Source organism: Alexandromys fortis, unplaced genomic scaffold (genome assembly GCF_014885135.2).
Source record: "Alexandromys fortis isolate MF-2015 unplaced genomic scaffold, M_Fortis_MF-2015_v1.1 scaffold_25, whole genome shotgun sequence".
In the NCBI taxonomy this organism is placed as follows: Eukaryota; Metazoa; Chordata; class Mammalia; order Rodentia; family Cricetidae; genus Alexandromys; species Alexandromys fortis.
Window position 1 is genome coordinate 3865067 of NW_026067904.1, and position 17399 is coordinate 3882465.

Below are 17399 nucleotides of genomic sequence, written 5' to 3' on the forward strand. Positions count from 1 at the left end.
CCTTTATATACGATGCAGAAACCCGCCCGTGAAAACGGTGCAGTCTGCTTAGGGTAGATCTACTTACCTCAATTAACCTTATCTTGAAAACCCTTCACAGACAAGCCCAGAGCTTTGTCTCTAAGGTGATTCTAGATCCCGGCCAAATTCACAGTCAATCTAAACCATCACATATGCTATTTGCCAGGTGCTCATCAAGCACATATTTGACTGATAGGCTCTGCTCCAGTTTACAAGGAATTAATGGGCTCATGCACATTGGCCTGTAAGGATGCTCGTAATATTCTTTTTCCGTAAAAAAAGAATAGGTGACTGAATTATACCGAGGATCTCCCAGGGAGAGCCACTCTCTGCTCTCTCGGGAAAGTGTCTTACAGTCAATCTAACTACCTTCTGTTCCCACAGATCCTCGTGGGGTTTAAGCGTCTACAGGCCATTGCCCGAAGCCACCAGCTGATGAGACAGTTCCAGACCATGCGACAGAGGATAGTGCAGCTACAGGCCCATTGCAGGGGCTACCTGGTGCGACAGCAATTCCAGGCCAAGAGGAAGGCAGCAGCAACCAAACAGGTACATGCCAGAGGCCTGGCTGCCTGGTGGAGCTTCTGGCAACAGAAACCCGTTGTAGGTGGTTACTTTGTGTGCAAGGGAGGTAGGGCTGTCTGGGGCCAATAGGAAAATTGATGAGCCTCAATTAAGAGTACTTATGAGACGTACTTTAGAATATCCAACATTCTCAGACAAAGATGTTTAAATTTACACAAGTTACTCAAAACACAGCAAAAGTCTATGAAGCAAATTAGGAGATGCTGTTGGGGCTGTAATTTAGATAGTGCACAATGTCTGGGAAGGTAAGCTCGACTGGCAAATATCTTAGTTAGGGTTTTATATTGCTGTGAAGAGGCACCATGGTCATGGCAACTCTTCTAAAGGGAAACATTTAATTGGGGCTGGCTTACAGTTCAGAGGTTTAGTTCATTATCCTCATGGCAGGAAGCATGGCGGCATGCAGGCAGACAAGGTACTGGAGACACAGCTGAGAATTCTGCATCTAGGTTGGCAGGCAGCAGGCAGAGAGAGTGAGCCTCTAGGTCTGGCTTGAGCTTCTGAAACTTCAGAGGCTGCCCCCTCCCGTGACACACTTCCTCCAACAAGCCACACCTGCGATGACAAGGCCACTCATCCTAAAAGTGCCCCTCCCTATGGGCCTATGGGGGTTATTTTCATTCAAACCACCATTTGCTATGTTTCCTGCTGCTATGACAAATACCCTCACAAAAGCAATTTAAAGGAAAGAGGGTTTATTTGTGGGAGTCAAGGTTGCAAGAGGTTGAAGCAGCCAGCCATCTCACAACCAGTCAAGAGCAGAGGCCAATGAAAGTTAATGTATGTGTGCTAATGCTAAGCCCCTTGCTCCACTCAGATAATCCGGGAACAGTTGCCCACGGCATGGTGCCACCCATGGTGGGTGGTTTTTCCACCTCAATTAATGTGCCTAAGACGGTCCCCCATAGACATGCCTACAGACCAACCCTCACTGAGACGCCCTCCCAAAGTGATTCTAGAGTGTGTCACGTTAACAATCAAAACTAACTATCACACCTCACAAGCATGAGTTCCTCATATCGATCCTCAGACCCCACGTGAAAAGGGCAGGTGTGGTGGTATGTGTTTGTAATACCAGTGTAGAGACAGTGGATTCCTAGGGCTTGATCGTCAGCCAGACTAGCATAGTCATCAAACGCCAGGAAGATCCTGTGTCAGAAAATAAGGGGAATGATGCCTTATGGATGATCTGAGATTGACCTCTGACCTTCATATAATTTCACCCTTACCTACCCAAATGAACATGCATGTGTGCGCGCCTGCACGCGTGTGCGCGCGCGCACACACACACACACACACACACTCAAAATAGGAAGCAGACTAGATTCCCTTCTCATGTAGCTCATAATGGCCTCTGGGAAGGAAGACCCAGTCACACCCAGGTAACTTGTAGGTATAACATGAAATAGGAATCAGACGGGCAAGACAGCCTTGTGTCTGGAACCTGGAAGTGGAGCATCTTAGCCCTTTGGGCTTGGAGATGACTTCTAATCAGGGATGATCAGTCTGGGCCAGATCTGCTGTGAGAGGTGCTGTCTCGCTAAGAAGAACAAACTTCAGGAGGCAGGAAAGCACAAGACTTGTCATCCAGCCTGTAGGAGATTGAGAGGATGGGAAGCAGCAGATTAGCATCAAGGTAACCCCATATTCGAGGGGGCAGGGCTAGGGAGAGAGCTCAGTTGCTACAGTCCTTGTCTCACTAACCTGAGGACCTGAGCTGAATCCCAGAACATACATGAGAAACATAGACATGGTGGTATGCATCTGTAATCCTAACACTGGGGACGTGGAGACAGACAGATCCCTCGAGGTCACTGGTCAGCCAGCCTAGCCCTCCGGGTGAGCTGTCAATGAAAAATCCTGTTTCACAAAACAAAAAGCTTACAATATAGATAACTCCTGAGGAACAACGCAAGGTTGTTCTCTGGTCTACACACACACATACACCCACAGAGAGAGCGAGGGGGGGGGAGGAGAGAGAGAGAGAGAGAAAGAGAGAGCGGGGAGAGAGCAAGCTGCATTTTAAAATTCCACTATAAAGGATCTTACCACTTCCATGATGTATCCAAGAGCCAATCTCGTCAACCTCATTCTTTATTTCTGGCTCATTGGCAAATATGATGCAGCAAAGGGATGGGATAACATGGGCTTCGTCTCCACAGACACACATGGGTTCTTCTGCACAACATACTGGGAAAGCAAGCAGGCCATGTGAGAGATCCTCAGGCCATCACTGGCTGCAAAGCACTTGGGCCTCCAAGTGCTTTAGTGTAGGTCCCAAGGTCTCCCCTGTGGTCCCTTGACAGAATGAAGGGACTGAGGGGGCCTGAGTGGTGGCTTAGTAACTGGCATCTGGGTTCCTAAAGTTTGTGGAGTGCCTCAATGATCAAACTCTCCTCCCTGACAATTGCTAGAAAGGAAGATGCCTGATGAATGATCTCCACTCCTTCTAGATGTTAAATGTTATGATTGGGCAAAGTGAACGGCTCAGTAGGTAAAGTGTCTGATGTAAGGACCTGAGTTTGAATCCCCAACATGCATGAAAAAAATCCAGCGAAGGTGACATTCACCTGCAACCACAGCTCTGAGGAGGCAGAGGCAGGGGCCTCCCTGGGCTGGACAGCCAGCCAGTTTCACCAAATTGGTGAGCTCCAGGCTTAATAAGAAGTTCTGTCCCATGGAAAAAGAGGAGGAAGAGGGAACTGTGGTTGGTATGTAAAATGAATTTTAAAAAATCTGTCTCAAAAAAATGGAGAGCAACTGAGGAAGACACTTGTGCACACATGCCCATGTACACAAAATTATTATTATTTTAGGGAAAACATCTTTATTCGGACAAATGATGGCAAGATAAGGGTTCCTAGGCTTCTGGGGTGCTCTGCCCTGTGATGGTAGGCAATGTTGCACCCTGGAGGTGAGCCCTGCCTGTAAGTAACCTTCTCTCTATGGGTGTATACAGGAACCTCGGGTCATTCTGGCTAGCGAACCAAAGGGTCAAGGTGCTGTCCCTGACAGGAAGCGTAAGTCCATCTATGACACAGTCACCGACACAGAGATGGTGGAGAAAGTGTTTGGCTTCCTCCCAGCCATGATTGGAGGCCAGGAGGGCCCAGCTCCGACAGGCTTTGAGGTAAGACAGTCCAAGCAGGGACGGGAGGACCCTTTTCGGGCTAACTGGGACTTGTCACATGCCCTCCATTGGCTGAAAGCTTGGCCCATGTCCTCCCTGTTTGGTCCTGCCAGGATCTGGAAGTAAAGACTCAGAAACTGCCCGAAGTTGATCTGGATGCAGTACCCATGACCGAGATGCCAGAGGAAGAGAGGGACGATTTGGCTGAGTATACCTTCCCCAAGTTTGCCGTGACTTACTTCCAGAAATCAGCCAACCATACCCACATCCAGAAGCTGCTCAAGTACCCACTGCTCTACCATGAAAACGACACTGACCACCTGGTACCAGATGTTCACTGGTTTCTGTGTAGCCCAGCCCCCCCCAGACGCTCCCCCACCCCAGAGCCCAAAGTCTGAGCTGTGGTTCAGAGGAAGTAAGCAAAGGGCCCAGGTCACATGGACTCCAGTGCTGGAATCAACCAGGCCTCCTGTCTCATTCTCCAGGCGGCTCTAGCTGTGTGGCCCATCATCCTGAGGTTCATGGGGGACCTTCCGGAACCAGTGCTCTACACCAGGAACAGCCTGAGTGACTCGGTGACACGGCAGACCCATAACAGGCTGAGCAAGGACAGTGGCACTCAGGGCCCACAGCACAACGGACATGCACAGGTATGCGGTGAGGGCAGCAGACAGGAGAACTCGGGAAGCTGGGCAGAAGCCTAGTCCTCAGACATGAATGTGTCTGGGAAGGCACCATTCAAGAGCGACACCAGGACGGTTGGGATGTTGCAGTCATGAATGGAGAGGGGCTTCTAAACTCCCACTATTCGCTTTGACTAATTAACATTTCAAAGCAACAACAGATTTTTGAGGCTGGGGCTATGACTCAGTTGGTAGAGTGCTTGCCTAGCGTAAACAAAACCCTGAACTTGATCCCTAGACAAGGTGGGATATACCTCTTTATTCCAGCACTCAAGTCCTAGACGCAGGAGGGTCAGGATTTCAGGGTCATCCTTGGCTATATAGCGAGGTGGAAGTCAGAGAAAAAGATACGGAGAAGGAAAATAAAAAGGGCTGGGGAGCTGACTCAGTGGATGAGAGCATTTGCCATGAAAATCAAATCCCGCCCCCCAAACCAAGCCAGGAACAGTAGCTTGAGCATCTAAGCCTAGCACGCCCCTGAGGAAATGGGAAGCAGTCAGAAGACCCCCAAAGCCTTAGTGTACCGTGATGATGGTGCCCCATATCAAAAAAGACAGTGAGGACTGATGCCTGAGGCTGTCCCCTGACTTTCACACGGATGCTGGCTGTGCACACATCTTCACGGGCGCCCACACCAAAACAAAACAAAAAGCAGATGCTACTACTGAATGACAGCCCACTAGATAGCAGTTACTTCATTCAGTCCTCAGGAATGACAGTCCTATAAAGTATCGATTATTATGTTTATCAATCAGGGTGAACACATATGTGGGAGCTGGTTTTCAACCCACTATGCTGATTCAGAGAGTAAGTTCCTTTCTTATTCCTTCCTGTGCCTGGAATTGACCCCCAACCCTGATACACGCTAGGCATGCTGAGCTGTACCCCCAGCCCAAAGAACAAGTTCTTGATCTATCATCTACCACGAGGTCTGATGGAGCTTGGAGGATAGGGAGATGGCTAGTCTGGTAACATGGCGCTGCCCAAGTATGAGTTCAAGATCCCTCGTGCTCTCATAAGAAGCTGGTTGGGACTGCAGCTAGAGAGACAGCTGAGCTGTTAAGAGCATGCACTGCCCTTCCAGAGCACACAAGTTCGATTCCCAGCACCCACACCCTACAGTCTACCGATACCTGTAACTCCAGTTCCAGGAGACCCAACGCCTCTATCCTCTGGGGACATCTTCATTCATCTGTACACCCACACACACACATATTTAAAAATAATTCAAATAAGAGCTTTTCTTTAGAAAAAAAAAAAAGCTGTGTGCCAGTGACCTTGGATCTTACTGGTCAGCCAGCCCAGCCATCCCAGCCAAATCAATGAGCTCTAAGTTGGGTAAAACACCCCAACCCAAGAAAGAAAGTGGAGGGGCTAGAGAGAGACGGCTCAGCAGTTAAGAACCCTTGCTGCTCTTCCAGAGTTTGCTTCTGAGCATCCAGTATTTATAACCACTTCTAAGTCCAGCTCTATGGAATCCAATGCCTTCTTCTGACCTCTTTGGGCACCAAAATTATATTTTTAAAAATTATATTGTGAAATCATTGAAGAGGATCCCTGATACTGATCTCTGGCCTCTATCTACACTCACATACATGTGCGTGTTCACCTGTGCCCTCACCCCCACACACACGTGAATGTCTATACAGATGTTTACATACAGATAGCTTAAAAATAATTTGGCCAAGGCCTCCTCCAGTTTCATGCAACGAATTAACCAAAACCGAAAGGAATTATTTAAGTAGCAGTGATAGTAGGCAGGGATCCACTGCAGAAGTCCAGGAGGGCTCCATACCCCAGGTCACTGAAACATGAGGCTCCATGTTCCAACTAACCACAGAGGAGTCTAAAAGCCTCCACAGCTCTGCTTGTGTGGACGACCCAGGGTCAGTGAGGCTTCCTGATCTCCAGAGGCATGAGCTCCACCGAGTGTGTTAGGTAGTGGCTGCTGCATAATAGGTCACCTTGAGGCACAACAGCTTAAGAAAGGGCAGACTGGTTCTTTCTGAGAGTCGGGAGTGGCTTGGATGGTTTTGAATCGGAGTCTCTCGAAGATGCTGCCAAACTGTCAACTTTCACTGGAATAATCTGTAGGATTGACCCGAGTCCACTCCCAAGATCACGGAATGGTACATGGGTCCCAGCTCTATGGTGCCGTCCTGAGCTAGCTAAGAATCCCCACAACATGGTTCTACTTCACACTGAGTGATCCAAGAGGGGAGATGTAGTGTCTAGTCTTGGAAGTCACACACTTTGTGAGGCAGAAGCATAGCCAGAATGGGGATGTCAGGAGATCACATCGGAGGCAGATAGCCTTCTCAGGGACTCCAGAAGACAGTTTGTCCTCTAAAGGGTGGACAGAGAGACACCGGACTGACTTCCCAGGGTTGGGTCTCAGTTTTCTTTCACACATGTTTGTTTCATCAGCCAAGCAAGCCCTGCCCATTCTCCAAGCCATGTTTGTTCCATCAGCCAAGCAAGCCCTGCCAATTCTTCAAGCCAACATTTCACACTTAGTTCCTGTATCCCAAACCAGCTTTACCCAGACAGAACTGGTACCTGGCCCTGACTTGACCTCAACCCAAGCTCAATCTTATACCAAGCTCTAATTTGGGCAGCAAAATCACACAGTGATGTCATGGTGGCAAGGTGCACCCTCTATTCCCACCTGTGCTACTGGCTTTGTAAATTGAGCCAGAAAGTGGCTGAGTGTCAAAGACAAATGCCCTAGCCCTGGTGGCTACATGGTCAACCCCGTGAGCACTAACACGCCCTTGGTTCCCTGTCTGCTTCCACAGAGAATAAGCAGCTAGGACCAAGAGTCCTGTGATATCTCTTCATAAAGCCAAAGTGGTCTTCATGGATCACTGGCCCTATGAGCCCAGCTAGGTTTGTCTGTCTTGGCTCGGTATCGGATTGGTGCGGGGTTCCAGGAGGGTCACAGCTGTGCTAACAACTGTCCGTGAACTCTAGGTGGCCAGAAAACTGAATCCTGGCGAAGAGACATTCAATTCTGATGTCCCTGTCTCAGAAAGACCCATGTCTAACCTGGAGAAGGTGCACTTCATTGTGGGCTATGCCATCATGCGTCCCGGACTCAGGTCAGTCTACTCTGGCTTCTGTTCAGAACATCAGACCACTTCACTGGCACTTAGTCCATGGTGGCATCATCTTATTATCTGCCTTGAGGTACCAGCTCTTCTCCTACTCTCTGGTCTGGGCCTCTTCTAGGTAAGGCCTTGGCATAGTAGATGACAGAGCCACCCAGGGCCCTCTTCCTGACTTAATAAGAAAGTTGTGAGATGGTTTGGTTGGTAAAATGTTTGCTGCACAATGCTGGATGACCTGAGTTTGATCCCCAGAGCCCACATCATCAAAAAAAAAAAAAAAAAAAAAAAAAAAAAGCAAGTCAGAAAAGTAGTGTGAACTTGAACTTGTAATCCCTGTGCTGGGGAAGTAAGGACAGGGGGATCTCTGGGACTTGCTGGCCAAAGAGTCCAGCCAAACCAGTGAGTTCCAGGTCAAGAGACCTTGCCTCAAAACATAAGTGAGTAGTGTGGAGAGCAACCAAGGAAAACGTCTACAAGATAACACATAGACACACACATTCCTGTGCGTAGAGGGGAGTGGGAGAACCACTGGTCAAACCCAGTTCTTGCTTTTTATTTCTGTTTTTTTGCTGGAGAGAGGTTTAGTATAGAGATCCTATTAATTTCTTATTGAAAGATTTTTTTTAAACAAGATTGAATTTTAATATGATTCCTCCTATAAACCTTGGTCTCTGTAATAAATACGCCTGCAGAATGTAGTAACTGTTTCTAAAGTTATTTTTCCCCAACACAATTATTTTTATTTATTATGGTCAGACAGTTTTAAGACTGGTCCATATGGGCTCGAGAATCACCTGCTTCAGTTTGTTGTTTTATTTTTTGAGGCTCACTGTGTAGCCCAGGCTGGCCTGGAACTCCTGATTTTCCTGCCTCAGCCTCCCAGATGCTGGGATTATTCTGGCTCTGGGTCTTCATTCTAGCACAGGCTTTAGTACAGGACCGTGTAAAGGAGAAATTTCTTCATTATATTATATATGTTAAAATATATGTGCTTATATTATATATACTGCATGTGCAATTTGTTTTATAAGTAGGAGTCTGGGTTACTTCACTCAGGATAACTTTTTTTCTACTTCCATCCATTTACCTTCAAATTTTATAATTCTTTTTAACAGCTGAGTGATAGTCTGTTTAAATGTGCCACATTTTCTTATCTATTCTTCTGTTGATGGACATCTAGGTTTTTTTCAATTTCTGGCTTTTATGAAAAAGAGCAGCAATGAACAAGGTTGAGCAAGTGTCTCTGTAGTGGGAGGAAGCATCCTTTGGGTATCTGTCCAAGAATGGTACAGTTGCATCTTGAATTAGATCTCTTCTCAGCTTCCTGAGGAACTGCCACACTGATGTCCATAGTGGCTGTACATGTTTCTACTCTCACCAGCAACGGATGAGTGTCCCCTTACCCCACATCCTCCCCAGCATAAGCTGTCATTTGTTTTATTGATCTTAGCCATGCCAACTGGTGTGAGATGGAATCTCAGAGTTGATTTGATGTGCATTACCCTGATAAGTAGGGATGTTGAACACTTCTTTAATTTATCCTAGATCATTTATATTTCCTCTTCTGAGAATTCTCTATTTGGATCTGTACCCCATTTTTAATTGGGTTGTTTCTTTTCTTGAGGTCCTGGTTTTTTAGTTCTTTATACATTTCAGATACTAGCCCACCATCAGATGTGTAGACGCTAGAAATCAACAGTAGACAAGAAAGAGAGCACACAAATTCATGAAAGCTAAACGACTCGCCACTGAATGAAAATCGAGTCAAGATAAAAACGGAAGAAGGGAATTAAAAATTTTCTAGAATTAAATTAAAATGAATACAAAACATACCCATGTTTATGGGGCAAATTGAAGAGGCAAGTTCATAGGACTAAGTGCCTACATTTTAAAAAATTGGAGAAATTTCATCCTAGGTATTTCTTTTAAAAGATTTATTTATTTGTTTGTTTGTTTGTTTGTTTATTCATTATATACACAGTGTTCTGCCCAGAAGAGGGCACCAGATCTCATTACAGATGGTTAGAGATGGTTGCTGGAAATTGAACTCAGGACTTCTGGAAGAGCAGCCAGTGCTCTTAACCTCTGAGCCATCTCTCCAGACCCATCATGGAATTTCTAGTAAATTGACACTCAAAAGTAGACACCACATCCCCTTTTTTCTCACTGCTGGAGGAGGTGACCATCTCCAGAGTATGGCATAGCCACTTAAGGCAGAGGAGAAGAAAAGTCATTTGAAGTAACTGTGAGGTTGAGGGAAGCAGGTTGGCTTATACATGAACCAGGGAGAGGACCAAGGACAGCAGCAAGGGCAAAGGAGGCCACCATGGGCAGAGGGGGTAAGGGGAGCAAAGACCCAAAGGAGGGGGATATCTTGGAAAGAGGACTGAAGGCAACACCCTGATTAACTAGGAAGGGGGAGCGGGAAGAGGGCACCTGGAAGACATCCAGTGATGGGCACTTTCCTAGGCTGTGCTAAGACTGGGAAAGGTGGGATCCTCCATTGTCGTGTGCCTGAGAGCCCCGCTGTGCTCCTCTCTCAGACCCTGTGGTCTGTGTCTTTCAGAGATGAAATTTACTGCCAGATCTGCAAGCAGCTCTCTGGGAACCACAAGAAAAGCAGCGTGGCCCGGGGCTGGATTCTGCTCAGCCTCTGTCTGGGCTGCTTCCCTCCCTCGGAGAGGTTCATGAAGGTGAAGAGAGCTGAGCTGGGGTGGGACTGGACTTGGGAGGGGGCTTTCTACAGCAGGGACAGGCTCTGAGTCCCCTGAACCCTGGGACAAGACCAGAAATCACAGCTAACAAGTTAGCAGCAATACTACACTATTCTTGGCCTCCATTTTCACATCTGGGAGGATGCTTTACTTGGCTCCTTCAAGCTCCTATCCAGGACTGCAGGGCCACTGCCTGTGGTCCCAGACACAGAAAAAGTCTTCAAGACTAAGTTGGAGATGGACTGGGGATGTAACTCAATTGGTAGAATGCTTGCTGAGCATGCATGAAGCCCTGGATCCAATCCCCAGCACCACATAAGCAGGCAAATGACGTATGTCTCTACAGGTCCTCCAGAGGTAGATGTAGGAGAAGCAGACATAACTGTCCCACAAGGGATTGAACTTACTGATGGACAGTTAGGGTCTATCCTAGTGTGACTAGAACCCAGGGCTTCCTCTGTGCTGGGCAAGCGCTATCAACTGAGCTACACCTCCAGCAATGAAGAGTTTTAAGTTGACTTGGGCAGAAAATAGAAGGCACCTCCATTCTAAATGTCCTCTTCTTCCCACCATTTTCTCACCACTAGTATCTGCTGAATTTTATTAGTCAAGGGCCAGCCAGCTATGGGCCCTTCTGTGCCGAGCGCCTACAGCGTACCTTCTCCAATGGGGTGCGCTCAGAACCCCCCACCTGGCTGGAGTTGCAGGTAGGTGCTGACAGGATGGGAGATGGGCAGTATAGGGTAGGACACCCTTATCCTTGGCTCCTTCCACCTTCTCTATGGTGTCTTCTTTTTAAAACAAAATTATTCACTTATTTGCGTGTATATGTGTGTATGTATGTCGGTGCGCGCATGTGTACACACACACCTGCATATAGAGGTCAAAGAACAGCTTGCTGGAGTTGTCTCTCTCTTACCGTGTGGGTACCAGGAACTAAACTCAGGCCACCAGACTTGTCAAAAAGTACCTTTACTTGCTGGGCCATCTTATTGGTCCCTCTGTTGTACCTTCTGGGCCACCCCTGGTACTTAGCACAGCATATCCTTCAGTCTGCCTTCCTGTTTTCTTCCTGTCTCCTGCCTACCTGGATGGAAGATGCAGCTACTGTTCTCTGTGAGGAGCACAGACAAATTGCTCTTAGCTTCCAGAAGGTGATGGCCCTGCGAGTCGGCTGCTTTTGTAGCTCTATTTGTCGGGAGCTGGCACCACCTCTCCCTGCTTGGTCTCAGACTCTGCGAGTTCCCAAGTCCTCAGTTACTCCAGACAACCAGGAGAGGAACACTCTGACTCACGCAGTGCCCTGTGCTGCCCCACATGGAGACTGCAGGCCTCCTCTGGCCGCATTTCTTCCACGTTCTCTCAGTTCCTAAGTCCACAGGGCTTCCTCCCATTCGCCCTGAACTGTTGATGACCGTGAAGCCAGTCACATCCCCACAGCGCTGTGCTTAGGACTCAAGGGCTCAAACCGTTGACTGAGTCAACCTCAGCACCCTGGGTTTTCATCTGAGTGTGGCCAAGTTATGGCCTGCAGGCTGCACCCCAGGTATACAGAGACCACTATGTATCAAAAGTCCACGACTCACCAGCTACGAGTGGGCAACACAGACCATTGGACAAGGTGCCAAGTCTCAGCCAGACCCTGGTATTCTGAGGGCCTCACCCTCAGGACTTCACAGGAACAAGCAAGCTTAGGGATGGAGAGCCTCTAGAGCTGGCAGTTCTGGGACCCAGGACTACAGGTGCCATCTGTCTGTCCCCAGGCCGTCAAGTCCAAGAAGCACATCCCGATCCAGGTCATCCTTGCAGCTGGAGGCAGCCTGACTGTCTCTGTGGATTCTGCTTCCACATCCCAAGAAGTCTGCCAGCACATCGCTCAGAAACAGGGCCTCAAGGACCAGCTGGGATTCTCCCTCCAGGTCGCTGTGTACAACAAGGTATCAACTGGGGGTCTTAGCCTACACCGGGCCTTCCGTATACACCAGAGCCAGAGAACCCTGAAGCTCAAGTCTGTACCTCATTAACCTGCCCTAGCTGCATCCTCAGCCATCATACACACACTCATGGGCATGCACATCCATACACATGTGTGTACAGACATTCATATGTACACACGCACATATATACACATATCAGAAACGCCTCATACGAGATGTCCAGTCCTTCTGCCTGCATATTCATAGGCCAACAGTTGCATCTTTATCCAGACAGGGCCACACATGAGCCTTCCCCACCTCACCCCTAAACTCAGCAACACTAACTCTTGCCCAGGAGAGTCTAACTCTACCTCCTTTGGGAGAGTTTTTGGGAGCGATGGACAGACTATGATCCTTATAAAGACACCTTCTGAGGGCTGAGGAGTCAGTTCAGTAGGCAAAGCGTGGGCAGTAAACATGAGCACCTGAGTTCAATCCCCCAGAACTACATAAATAATCTGAACAGGGTGGCATTTGCTGCAATACTTGCCCTAGGTTCTGTGAGAGATCTTATCTCAAAAACTAAGATGGAGATGGATTAAGGAAGACTTGCCACCCACCCATGACCTCCTCAAGCATGCAGATGCACACATATGTACATGTACATACAAAAAAGGAAAAAAGTAAAGAAGCTTCGGTGTCCAGGTGGACTCAGGAGTGGCTTCTTGGCTGACACAGGGCATCACAGTCTTTGTCTTCCAGTGTTAAGGGCAGGTGTCTCCATGGGTCTTGGTACATACTAGCTGTTAACCTCTCTTGCCCTCCGATTCTGGCCTCAGTTCTGGTCCTTGGGCAATGGCAGTGACCATGTGATGGATGCTGTGGCCCAGTGTGAACAACTGGCCCGGGAGAGGGGAGAGAGCCAGTGCCAGTCCCCCTGGCGCATCTACTTCCGGAAGGAGTTCTTCACCCCCTGGCATGACTCCCGGGAGGACCCTGTGAGCACTGAACTCATTTACTCCCAAGTCCTCCACGGAGTGTGGTCTGGCGAGTATAATTTTGAGAAGGTGAGGAGCCCTGAAAAGTAGCCCCATTCCTAGCCTGTGGCCATCGGGATGCTCCATAGCAGAGGGACCCAGAGACAACGGAAGTAATAAAGAATGTGGCAGATAGGAGGCAGAGGGATGAGGAGGTAGTGACAAGGGTTGGGTGTGGGACCTAAACTGGGCACAGCCATCTCCTCACAGGCCTGGCCTGTGTCTTCTTTCGGTAGGCTGCAGGTTTGTTTGGGCATCTGAGATCCTAGGCACCCACAGCATCGGGCAGGGAAGGCCTCCCTATCTGCCTCTCACAGCAGCCGCTCCACCAGGTCCTGGGGATCAGGAACATGGGCATCAGACCCGAGGCTGTAACTCAGTTGGTAGATTGGTCCCTAGCCCCACATAAACTGAGCCTGGTAGTGAACACCTGTAATCCCCGCAACTGGGGGGTGAAGGCAAGAAGAGCAGAGTTTAAGGTTATCCTGGGCTACATAGGGAGTTTGAGGCCAGCCTGAGATACATGAGGTCTATACTAAGCTCTGGGGAGGGGGCCTCGAGAAGAGGGGACAAGGAGGAAGAAAACGCAGAGGAGAAGGAGGAGAAAAGGGAGGGGAAGAGAGGGGAAGGGAAGGGGAGGGGAGGGGAGCGAAGGGGAGGGGAAGGGAAGGGGAGGGGAGGGGAGGGGAGGGAAGGGAAGGGAAGGGAAGGGAAGGGAAGAAGGGGAGCCTTGGGTCCACATCTGGAATGTATAAAATGCCAAGAGCTCTATCAATGGGGTGCACTGTGGTGCTGTGGCAGCAGGTGCAAACAAGGTGGCAATCCAGGAGGCTGCTGGGACCCAGCAGCCACAGCCATCCCAGAGATCTGCCTGAGAGGACGGCCACGGTGCTGTCTTGACATGGAGGACTACAACCACTCAGAGCTGCAGTGCTGGGGAGGGGTTAGGATAGGTGGCTGCTCCTGCTTCCTACCTCATCTGAGGGGCTGGTAAGACCCACGGCGCTGAGTCAGGAGCAGGCCCTTACGCCTCTCACGCTCCCGCTGTTGCTGGCACACAGGAGGAGGAACTGGTGGAGATGCTGGCCCGGCACTGCTACGTGCGGCTTGGGGCCACGGTGAAGAGCGGCGCTGTTCAGGAGCTGCTGCCCAGCTGCATTCCCGCCAAGCTGTACCGGACCAAGTCTCCAGAGAAGTGGGCTAGCATCGTCATGGCTGCACATGCCAAGGTCAGCTGTGGCAGGCCGGGCACTCTGGCCCTGAGCCTTTCTTTGAGGCAGTTTGAGGGGGATTGGTCGCTTCCCCCATGAGTCTCCCCACGTGTCAAGGTTTGGGAAGCTTTAACAGACACAGCCCTGACTCAAGGGACAAATGTCTCCTTTAGCTCAACACCTCACTACAGGTTCCTGTCACCTGCTGCCCTCCTCCCTCTCAGTCTCAGGTTTGTTTGCCCAGCAGCACCTAGCTGGCCCTGTCTTCAGGGCCAGAGATTTCCACAGCTGCTGGGTGCTGACAATTCTGTGACCCTGGCCTAGGCTCATCATTACTTCCCTTCATGCTCACCCCCAAGCCTCTCAATGTCCCCTCACTGAGCACATGGGAAATCTTAGGTCAGTGTGTAGACAGACATCTTAAGTGTTTGGTGCATGTGGCTAATGGCCAATACACCCTCCATACATGATGTGGCCCTGAACATGTTTAAAATCAGTGCATGAATGTTTCAAAGTAGAAACAAGAAATGATGTTTGATCCATCACAGACACAGCACAGTGGAGCATGTTAGGAAAGGAAAAGACAAGCCAGATAAAGAAGGGAACTAGAAGGAAGGAAGAAGCAGACACCTCTGCAAGGTCCCAAATATGAAGAAAGCCAGAGTGAGGTACCCAGGATCCAGGGACACACAGCAAGACGGTCCTCGTAGGCGTGTGTTGGCGACAGTGAGCCTGTGCTTGTCATCTGTTGCTGTGACAAAACGGCGTGTAAAAGGAGGAGGGGGTGTGGGGATGGCTCGGTGGATAAAGAGCTTGCTGTGCAAGGCTGACGACCTGAGCTCAGATCTCCCAATCCATGAAAAGCTGGAGGAAGTAGCACAAGCGTGTGCAATCCCAGTGCACACCTACTGGGAGATGGGAGGCAAGGACAGGAGAGTCACTCTCCAGAACCCTGGGAGGCAGCTAGACAGGCACATGCCACAGTGAGCAACAAGAGACCTTGTGTCCACCCGATGGAAGGCGAGGACCAACACTGGAGGTCCTTTGCCCTTCCATATGGCGGGGTGATGGAGGTGGTGTCTGGGGTTTTCCGCTCCGTATAGGCCCCGTATACCCAGGCCAAAGCCAAACCACTGGCAGTGAAAGAGCAGACAGTGGAGGCTGCCCGTTTGCTGTGGCCCTTGCTCTTCTCCCGACTATGTGAAGTCACCACACTCTCTGGTAAGAGCATCTGGTGTGGTGGTATTGGGGAGGATAGGGGGCTGCCCCTGGTGGCCAGCATGGCCTTCACTCTGGGTCACCTTCTGGCCAGGCCCCAGCCTTCCCAAGACACAGCTGATTTTGGCCATTAACTGGAAGGGGCTGTGCTTTCTGGACCAGAAGGAGAGGAGACTGCTGGAGTTGTCCTTCGCAGAGGTCATGAGTCTGGTTGCCAACAGGTAAGCCTCAAGTCCGTTCCTTCACAACCTGAATCCTTGGTTTAGGTGTATGTGGAACTCAAAGACAGATATGGAGAGGGGGAACTTGCTGTCCTCAGGAACCAGGATGCAGTAGCCAGACAAGGATAGCATCCACAGCACGTAGGCACACCCCCACTCCTAGGGTTCCAACTCCCAGGGATTCTTCCAAGAAATCTGGAAAGTCCTCCCCCGGCTCCTTGATCACAATCTTGACAGGTCAGCTGCCCAGCACTTTCCTGGACAACCGATGTCCTCATAGCATCCCTTGCTGTATTAGTAAATTGTCTTCTTGCCATGCAAAGCTACCTAGCATAAGCAACTTAAGGAAGTAAGGTTTGTTCTGACTACAGTTTGAGGGTCCAGTCTGTCATGGCAGGCAAGGCGATCAGCTGGTCCCATTGTGTTTGCAGTCAGGAAGCAGAGAGAGAGAGGAAGGCTGCTGGTCAGCTCATTTTCTATTCAGCCTATGGAATGCTGCACCCACACTTAGGGTGGGTCTTCCCACATCAGTTAATCTAGAAACCCTATCCGGTATACCCAGAGGTTTGTCACATAGGCCGTCTAGAGACTAACAAGGCCACAATCAGTATTAACTATTTCACCCATTCTGTAGAGAAGTAAACTGAGGCACACCAGATGGGTAACTGTCCCAGGGTCCAGGGTAAGCCTATAGCATTCTGGGTGATGTTCCTCACTTTCTACCATACATGCAGGGGAGTGGTGCACCCCACTGCCTCAGACCCAAACATCTGCTGGCCACTTGTCTTAAGATACTACCTGGGACTTGGACCCACCTGGATTCAGACCAAGCTCTTTTGAGGACCCTGGAGGACTCCCTTGCTTCCCTAGATGTAGCAGCAGAATTGTGACCTTCTCGAAGGCGGCTTGGGGGCTGAATCAAGAGAGAGTAGGGCAGACTCCAGGTCACACTGCTTGCTTTGTGCCCTCAGGGAGGCCCCAGGCGGCCAGAGACTGCTCCTGTCCACACTGCATGAAGAGTATGAGTTCGTCTCCCCCAGCAGCGTGGCCATTGCAGAGTTAGTGGCCTTGTTCCTGGGAGGCTTGAAGGAGAGGTCTGTGTTCGCCATGGCCCTGCAGGACAGAAAGGCCACAGGTGCCCACTGGGAAAGGAACGGGGTAGCAGCTCATGGTAAGGGTGGCTTTTTCATATCCACAAGACCCAAAGCAGGGCTTAGAGATGCAAGCATCCATATTCTGGGGTCAGCAAGGTCTCCATCTGAAGGGGGTAAAGGAAGACATCTTACACATATATCCCAAGGCCATCAATGCTTCCAGTTATTAGCAAAGTTAACTCATCCCTGGAGGGACTTACACACCATCCCCACAACCATCCCATTATCCCATTCTACAGACACCAGACCAAAGGCCTAGAGAGGGGATAATTCACCCAGCACCACGCAGCTACCCTGAAAGCCCTTACTCCAACAAGAGCTGGGCTGGAACCTATAGACCAGCGTCAGGCTCCAGACCTCAGCCATAGACACTGATTACATTTGCAGGCAAACTGATCG

General features: G+C 49.7%; 1 protein-coding gene across 1 annotated transcript in view; it reads left to right on the forward strand.

The window, feature by feature from the left end:
- Myo7b (myosin VIIB) overlaps nt 1-17399 on the forward strand; it is a 75954-nt gene that overhangs the window by 48928 nt on the left and 9627 nt on the right. Inside the window, exons 21-33 of the mRNA XM_050135085.1 lie at nt 406-570; nt 3566-3736; nt 3850-4059; nt 4222-4386; nt 7393-7520; nt 10096-10222; nt 10831-10950; nt 12007-12180; nt 12999-13226; nt 14258-14425; nt 15511-15628; nt 15720-15846; nt 16818-16981. Coding sequence (XP_049991042.1) covers nt 406-570; nt 3566-3736; nt 3850-4059; nt 4222-4386; nt 7393-7520; nt 10096-10222; nt 10831-10950; nt 12007-12180; nt 12999-13226; nt 14258-14425; nt 15511-15628; nt 15720-15846; nt 16818-16981 — 2065 coding nt within the window. The remainder of the gene's footprint in view (nt 1-405; nt 571-3565; nt 3737-3849; nt 4060-4221; nt 4387-7392; nt 7521-10095; nt 10223-10830; nt 10951-12006; nt 12181-12998; nt 13227-14257; nt 14426-15510; nt 15629-15719; nt 15847-16817; nt 16982-17399) is intronic.